The sequence below is a fragment of the Ornithodoros turicata genome, unplaced genomic scaffold, assembly GCF_037126465.1.
Source record: "Ornithodoros turicata isolate Travis unplaced genomic scaffold, ASM3712646v1 Chromosome117, whole genome shotgun sequence".
In the NCBI taxonomy this organism is placed as follows: Eukaryota; Metazoa; Arthropoda; class Arachnida; order Ixodida; family Argasidae; genus Ornithodoros; species Ornithodoros turicata.
This window is the reverse complement of record NW_026999299.1, coordinates 48,910-57,501: the sequence shown is the minus strand read 5'-3', so window position 1 is coordinate 57,501 and position 8,592 is coordinate 48,910. Positions and strand designations below refer to the sequence as shown.

Below are 8,592 nucleotides of genomic sequence, written 5' to 3'. Positions count from 1 at the left end.
GATTCGTGGCGTTTGTGGCTTCGGCAGCGCTGCAGGGTCGCACAGCAGAGGCCGCAGCTGGTACTTTGCGGCGTGCTGCACCTTCTGGAAAAATGCTAGCATGCAGTTCCGCGAGACGTGGGTGTTGGTTCGGGAGTTGGTCATGGAGTTCATTGTGCCAACCCTCAACCACATTCGTGGTGCGTGCTCCGGAGTTGCCAGAGTGGTCACACGGACGAGAAGTTATGGTTGCCAAAATTGCGGAAGTAGGATGTGAAGGGCTGCAGCAGAGTGCTCGGAAGAGGTGATACTTGCTGAGGTGGATTGGAAATGAAATCCTCGCTGAATGGGAGACGGAAATGTTCGGGGAGGAAGGGCAGGTGCCTTACCACCCTGAACCACTCTCGTACTTCTTCATTGTCCTGCAGACGGTTCTAAAAGCAAGCTCGTCCCGCTTTTCATTTATCGCCTTCGCATTTTGAAAGGTGCAGCCATCGGCTTATTCACACGTACAGCGCTGAACACTGTCACTGCTGCATTTATAGCTGAAACTTCGAAGTGCAACATCTAGTGACTTGAGCTTTGTAGTGTTCCCAAGTGGCTGAAACGGTGTAGGAGTGTGCCACGAATTACACCAAGGGTTTATTCATGGGCGGCTGTGTCACGTCGCCTGGTGAGAGCAAACACCACGGGGCGACACTCTCCTCGTATCGACACATTTATTTATTTATTATTTATTTACAATACCCCAAAGGCTCTTGCGAGCATTGCATGGGGGAGTGGGGTTGTACAGGTATTGGGTATAACAATAAATGCACTTGACAAATAACGGTGCGAAAAGAAAGGAATCAATTGATTATTAGTGAATGGTTAAATGGTAGATGATATCTTCCTATGAAACGTGGTGTGATCAGTGAGCTCCGCAATATTCAAGGAAGATCATTCCAGTTAATAGTAGTCTTCCAAAAAATGATTTAGCAAAGATATCAGTGTGGCAGGCGAAACGAGTTACCTTGTACAAATGGTCGAAGCGGGGAAAGATTGTGGAAGAACGAGTGATAGGGGAAATGCTAGGCGGAATGGTATGAATGAACTTGTGAAACAGAGACAACCTTGCAATGTATCGACCTCTTTCTAGGTTAGGGAGTTGAAGTTGTTGTTTAATTACCGAGACTGAAGAATGACGTGAGTAATCACCAACGATGAAACGGGCTGCTCTATTCTGAATGGCTTCAAGAGCGGAGGACAAGTATTGTTGAGGAGGGTCCCACAAAGCTGAGGCATACTCCAGTTTTGAACGTACTAGTGATAAGTATGCTAGTTTTCTAATGAAGGGTGCTAGTTGATAGTTTGCTAGTTTGACACATGAAGGGTGTACAACGGGATTCATGAATTCTGGTGAGTTATGCTTAAAGTTTCCGTCCCAAAACACTTACTCGGTCGACAAAAGCGCTTCCAAGTCGGTGTCTCCGCACAAGACGATCATTTCGCTGTCCGGGGTGGAGTCTCTGTCTCGGAGGAATTCTTCTCCGTGGAATCGTCCAGGCAGCAACAATAACCCGTTTCTGGGTCAACCCGTGGTTTTTCCCAGATTCAGGTGACCAGGTGTGCACACAGTTATCATATTAGTTGACCGTGTTAGATATATGGTGTAATCCTTTCCCCAAACATGACTTGGGAACAATGTATGTCATTATGTTCACCAGCTCGGATTTTTAGTTATCTGTACAGATACAGGACACATATGTGACTATAAGTCCGTTATTATGTTCCTTTATTATGCATTGATTGATTGACATTTCAGTTACTGCTTTTTGGTGTGGGGCACTATCGCTCGCTCAAATTTTGACAAGTTGTTTATTATTGTTTGCAAAAAAAAGTTAGTCGTATTCTTGATTGTCTTCCTTATAATAAAGCCACCGTAGGGCTTTTTGAGAAACATGGTCTTTTGAAAAATACATAATTTATACCGGCATAAACTACTTTGTTGTTATCACAGAGCCCATAGGAAATCCTTTGCATGTCCTTTGTCTTTGACTTGAGAGAACATTCTTGTTACAATAACTGTCGTAAGCAGCAACATTGGAAAACAAACCGTTGTCGAACAACCTATATCAAAATAAAGTATCAGTTACATTCTTCCATGTATTCTGAATCACTGTTCTTTTAATCCACTGCAAGTGTCACGAAAACCCATTAAGGATTTATGTATGTAGCTATGTGTGTACATAGCTTTCCGTTTCGTACTTTATATTCATTGCCAATGCTAATTGTCTTTGAGGCTGTGGCCATGTCAAGTCACCACAGAAACCTTTTTTTTTTACAGTTCCCGCCACAAATAATTGGTGGAAATAAATGCGTTATTATTATTATTTAGGCCCTGAAAAACACCAAAATGGGCAATAAAAATCTAAAAAACAGGCTAATATCTAAAAAGCATGCAGCATGTCGGTTGTACAGATACATGACTGGGAAAGCGACAGATAAAATGGACACAGTGAAATAACAATGAAAAAACAAATGTCTAGGAAGCAAGCTTGCTGGTGAAGATGATGCATAATGTAAAACCCCCGAGACTAAGGAACACCAAGGGACAGACACAACACGAAGTCTCAAACGCAGCTGAGAATTTTACTTCACATATGAGAAATATATATACAAAGAGAAGGAAGAGAAACAACCAGTTGAGGACAAAATAGGAGGTCAGTTCGGGAGAACGAGCAGTCTGCTCAAGGCATTCCGAAGTAATTGTAGAGGCTTCCGAAGTGGACCATCACAGAAGGCTTTTGAGAGAGACCCTTTGCATAACCTCTTGTGAGAACTGTGTCAGCAACACATCCGTAACCCTCGGTCCGGCCTTGAGCAGACCGCTCGTTCTCCAGAACCGTCCTCTTATTTTGTCCTCAACCGGTCGTTTCTCTTCCTCCTGTTTGTGTATATATATATTTCTTGTATGTGAAGTAAAATTTTCAGCTGCGTTTGAGACTTCGAGTTGTGTATGCCTCTTCGTGTTCCCTAGTCTCGGGGGTTTTACATTATGCAACAGCGAAATAGGCACATTAATAGGGTGTGCTTATTTGGCGTTGTTGATGTTTCAGAATGTTCCATCCAGCAACAATTTATTCATTTAACCAATATTTGAATAATTAAAGGGGTGGGGACACCTTCGTGGATTTGGTTCACGGGTTATGTCATGGGAGCCTTGTACCGTATGGTGGAATACTGAAGATTAGGTTACTCCTCTACGTGTCGTACATAGCAAGATACAAGCCCCTGAACGCACTCGCGAGCAAAGTGTGGGCTCCACAAAGCTCATTGCAGAGTTGCGTCCATTCCCATTGGCAGCCGTAAGCACGTGACTTCACGTCCGCTGCCTTATGCCAGTGACGGTTTGGAACGTCAGAGCCGCATGGATTGCAGTATTCTCTGTGCCTATAAACGACCACCCCGCTGAGCGACATCGGGACCAGAGCAGGCCATGTGCACTTGCGTGCATGTCGAAAGCCAACCTCGAATGCAACATGTTTGCACACTGTCACAATGAGTCTGAAAAGTGTTCCACTGCTCTTCAAACAGATGTTCAGATGGGAGAGAAGGGTTCTGGATGTAACATCTACCCCTCTGGATTCTCGTGGTCTAGAAGCAGGGAGGACCAAGTGGTGACGCATACTGACAACAGGGCATACAAGAGCGATGTCTGTGCGGGAGCACACAGCAGCACAAGCGGACAGATTCATGCAAGAAACTATACAAGTGCCATGTCTGCCCTGCGAAGTTCAGCCGGAGTGCTCACCTGCAGCAGCACAAGCGAACACACACAGGTGAGAAGCCATACAAGTGCGATGTCTGCCATGCAAAGTTCAGTTCAGTGCGATGTCTGCCATGCAAAGTTCAGCACCTACGGCAGCACAAGCGAACACACACGGGCGAGAAGCCATAGAAGTGCGACGTCTGCCCCGCGATTTTCAGTGACAGCGGGACCCTACAGCGTCACAAGCGGACACACACAGGTGAGAAGCCATACAAGTGCGATGTCTGCCCTGCGGAGTTTAGCCGAAGTGAGCTACTACAGCAGCACAAGCGGACACACACTGGTGAGAAGCCATACAAGTGCGAAGTCTGCCGTGCAGAGTTCAGCCTGAGTGGGACCCTACAGCAGCACAAGCGGACACACACGGGTGAGAAGCCATACAAGGGCAATGTCTGCCCTGCGGAGTTTAGCCGAAGTGAGCTACTACAGCAGCACAAGCGGACACACACTGGTGAGAAGCCATACAAGTGCGAAGTCTGCCGTGCAGAGTTCAGCCTGAGTGGGACCCTACAGCAGCACAAGCGGACACACACAGGTGAGAAGCCATACAAGTGCGATGTCTGCCCTGCGGAGTTTAGCCGAAGTGAGCTACTACAGCAGCACAAGCGGACACACACTGGTGAGAAGCCATACAAGTGCGAAGTCTGCCGTGCAGAGTTCAGCCTGAGTGGGACCCTACAGCAGCACAAGCGGACACACACGGGTGAGAAGCCATACAAGGGCAATGTCTGTCCCACGAAGTTCAGACTGAGCGGACAGTTATGGCATCACAAGCGGACACACACGGGCGAGACGTCATACAAGTGCGATCTGCCAGGCAGAGTTCAGACAGCGCAGAACCTTGTCACGTCACAAGCGGACACACACGGGTGAGCATCCATAAAACTGCAACGTCTGTCCTGCAGTGTTCATCCAAGACCCAAACTTGCAATGTGATACAAGTGCGGTCTCTGTCGTGCAGCATATCACAAGCAGGCACCCTGAGGTGAGAAGCCATAAAAGAGCATTTTCTGTTCTCCAGACCTGAGGCAGCGTACAAACCTGCAGCGTAACAAGAAGACCTCAGTGGGTGTGAAGTCATTCAAATGCAACCTCTCTACTGCAGAGTTCATGTACAGCACGAACACACAGAGTTAGAGAAGAAGAAGCTGCTACAGCTAGTTCAGCCAGAGCACGAAGCCTGTGGTTTAACATGCAGCAAAGACACACTTGTGATGGCAACCATGCAAGTGCTTAGAGGCCGCGTACACGTTAAGGTGCACCACTCCTGGGCTGTCGCATGTCCTTGATGCAGACACCTGAAGAAGCACATGTTAATGCACAGATAGGGGAAGGCTGTACGGATGCGATCTGTATTCCGCCGTATTTTACCAGTGTCTGACATTTTTGAAACTCGCACGCATGAACAGGTAGAGGGTAAACAGAGCTGGGTTGGGTGGTGACACATGTGAAAAGTAAACAAACAAACAATGAAGGGACACCCGTACAGTGGCTCTGAACTGTTAACCAAGGTTTACTTGCATGAACAACATGCATTGCATTGTTTGCATTTCGCCTCTGTGTTCCATTCTTTATTCCTTTACTCTGTTTATGATGAATGATTCTATTACGCCCTGCATCCCCTCGCCTGATGACATAAACGAATAAATCAACCCAAAGAAATAAAAGAATATTTCTACAAGACGTCACGACTTGTGAGATGAATCCCTTTGTGAACCTTCTGTGTTACGAGCATCTGTTGTGGAATGCGTTACAATTTGTAACAATTTCTGAATGACATCTCAGGAGAAATCACGAAGAGACAATTGCGTATGGTATGAGAGATTAAAGGCTGTGACATCAGTCTCGAGAACATTTTTTTTTTTTTTTTGCCGAAAGGGTTGACCGAAGACTGCAACGACTTGAAGTACTCGCGACTCCAGCGAAGCCGTAGCCACCTAGCGGTGGAAGTGGCAACCCTCGAGTTCAGGTTCGGCGTGCGCCACCTATAGTTCGCTGGAGTCGCGAACAGCTCCCGTCAACCTTAGTATTAACATGAAAAAAACAAAATAACAGTGCCTCATTCCATCATATGCAAAAAAGAGGTGCAGAGCATCCATTGGACAGTGCCAATGTAACAGCAATTGAGCACAGTCTCTCGAGTAGAGTGTTGACGGCGATGGAGTACAAGGCAGGAGAAAGATGACATCCTTGACGAAACCCACAAGTTTCATCAAAGGGCGGCGAGAGGCCGCCAGCGACAGAGACAACGCTTCTAGCGCCTCTATACGACGTTTCCACATATCTAACCCGAGCAACGGCGAACCCATATGCCCTCAGCCGGATGGTCCAGATGGTAGTATGTCCCGCGGACAATGTCCTTTACTGTGCCATGCTAGCCCAGCACTGAAACAATGTGCGCGTCATCCATACAAGCCTGTGCCTTCGACACCTACTAACTACGGTGAGGTCGGTTTCCGAAAAAACCGAAGGAATGGCAATACCATTTACATCTACGGAGGCCAAACCTTTCAGGGTTGCAGCCCCTTGGAGAGACATAGCTTTGAGCTCAAAAATCTGACTCATCCTGGTGCTGAAAAGATCGAATACAACCACCAGGAGACTTCTTCACCAGAGCGAGAAGGAATTCCACGGCTGGCCATGGCACACACGCCAAAAGAATAACACTAGCTCATCATCAACAGAATTACACAAAGGAAAACACACACAGATATATAGATATTTACAGAAAATCAGAACAAGGACGGAATCACTCACCGCAGCTCAGCTTCATCGTCGTCGACGTAGATGATCCAGACCGCGGAATTATATGCACTAAAACCCCACTAGATATGCATGCAATCATGCTGTAAAAAAAATGGGAAAGCATGTAACTATACATGCAGCAACAAACGACGAAACACGCATAAAACATGCAGCTAAAGTGGCAAAGCAAGCATTAAACAAGCAGCAAATGCGGGAAAAAGTGTAGAAATATGCATTATGCGCACGGTTTATTTTCGTGTGTGTTGTACAGAACATCAGGGTACACTCTACATTTACAACATCAACAATGACTAGAATGTCGAATGACTACTTGTAGTTCTGGTGACAGTAGACCACGATATACTGCTCAACATCTGGTCGCACCAACGCGACCTGCGTTTCCATTTTATTCTTTCTATTCTATACAACTCCAAGTTTTCGGGGCTGAAACTTTGACATCTCTCTGTTAGCACAGGCTCGTATGCTGAAAAGCTCCTCTCAACAATATTGCTTTGGTGACCAAGGCGACAAATGCTAGGATTCTCTTGTATACCCAGTCCCCTGGGGATTCACCTTGCAATATGAGTAGGAATCGTTTTCTGACGATGGGGTCGGGCTATTGACAAGCAAGGCCAAGCGTGGGACCAGCCTATTGTGCCAGACGACCAGATGCGCGTATTCCCCCCCCCCCCTCAAAAAAAAAAGAAAGAAAGAAGGTGGTTAAGTTCCACTGAGCTGAAAATCTGGACACGACGGGGAAGTGTGCTGGATACGGCTTGACGAGAAAGAAAAGTATTTTGAGTACTAAGTAGCAAATACAAAAAAAAGTATTTTAAATACTTTAAAAATACTTGTCGCGAAAGTATTGAGTAGAGTACCATAATATCGGAAGCAGTATTTAAAATACTGTAGTTTGTGTACGTAGTCAAGATACGTTCAAGTCTGAGTCGACTCCAATGCTGGTTTCGCATGCGCCTGTAGCGAACGCAGCCTTCCGCGCGTCTTCGCAGTGCCCGGCCTCCGAGAAGCTCACGCCTGCCCGACGCACGCCGTTGAAAAACCAGAGTTCGAGGTAACTCGTTACAAGTAACTCGTTACTGTAACTAAGTTTCTTTTTTTTTGGTAACTTGTAACTTAACTCGGTACTTTCGTGCCGTGGTAACTTTCAGAGGAACTCGTTCCTTTTTCAGGTAACTTTGCCAAAGTAATTTAAGTTAATTTCCAAGTTACTTTTAGCTCGCTTTTCACTCACGTCCACATATTTTCTTGCTTTCTCTCCGGTTCCTTCGTGGCATCTTTTGCCATAAACGTGATATTATATCAATGACAGTATTTTATTCAGGAAGTAAGAACCGCTGCCATTGAAATGAAGCTGAACCATTGTGCGCCCACAGGGAGTAAGATGCAAAGCGTTCGAATAGACTTCTACCAGAGAAACGTCATCATGACCTTGGTAGACAGACTGAAACCGAAACAAATCGGAAGGAGAGGGTTGGGTTCCACGAACGGACACTTGTTCGCTGCCTCCCATTGAAAGAAAAGCGGGACCGAGGGTCGCGTCCCTTTAAGGGACCGTATCGTAATCCCCTCAAGACCGTGGCTTTCGGGCGCGACCTTGTTCACCTCTAGCTTCGAGCGTAGTTCAATTCTACCAAATTTTTGGCGCTGTCGAACACTGTGATGTCATTTGTTTACGAACAGGGATAGGTGTATTGTTGGACATAAACGAAAATGATCGAAGCGTGTTGCAGTCTTCCGAAGGCAACTCAAGGTCTAACTCAACTGCTCACGCGCGCTGCACCTCCGTAATGCTAGTTTGTGTCCGAAGTAACTGTGCAACTGTGTGGAAGTAACTCGTTCTTTTTTTAAGTAACTTAGTAACTGCGAGTTACATTTCAGGCTGAAGAACTTCGTTATTAACTTAGTTACATTTTGTACACGGTGTAACGAATTCTTTTTGAGCGGTAACTTCTAAGTTTATGTGAAAAACATATTTATGCACAAACATGCAGTATTCTTACAAACATGCACTAACGTCCGAAACATGCATTTTCATG

General features: G+C 46.0%; 1 protein-coding gene across 1 annotated transcript; it reads left to right on the top strand.

The window, feature by feature from the left end:
* The first annotated feature begins 3,672 nt into the window (after window positions 1–3,672).
* LOC135371602 (zinc finger protein 501-like) lies at window positions 3,673–6,454 on the top strand. The gene is made up of 4 exons (XM_064605596.1): window positions 3,673–3,800; window positions 3,949–4,659; window positions 4,896–5,046; window positions 6,305–6,454. Exons 1-4 carry the CDS (start codon window positions 3,673–3,675, stop codon window positions 6,452–6,454), a joined length of 1,140 nt encoding a protein of 379 aa, XP_064461666.1.
* The last annotated feature ends 2,138 nt before the right edge of the window (window positions 6,455–8,592 follow it).

What these genes read in the sequence shown, in the direction of transcription:
- LOC135371602 (XM_064605596.1), top strand. Translation starts at nt 3,673, where the DNA reads ATGTCTGTGCGGGAGCACACAGCAGCACAAGCGGACAGATTCATGCAA. An exon ending in GCACAAGCGAACACACACAG is followed by an intron (nt 3,801 to 3,948) that starts GTGAGAAGCCAT and finishes CGCGATTTTCAG; the next exon opens with TGACAGCGGGACCCTACAGC. An exon ending in TCACAAGCGGACACACACGG is followed by an intron (nt 4,660 to 4,895) that starts GTGAGCATCCAT and finishes TCTCTACTGCAG; the next exon opens with AGTTCATGTACAGCACGAAC.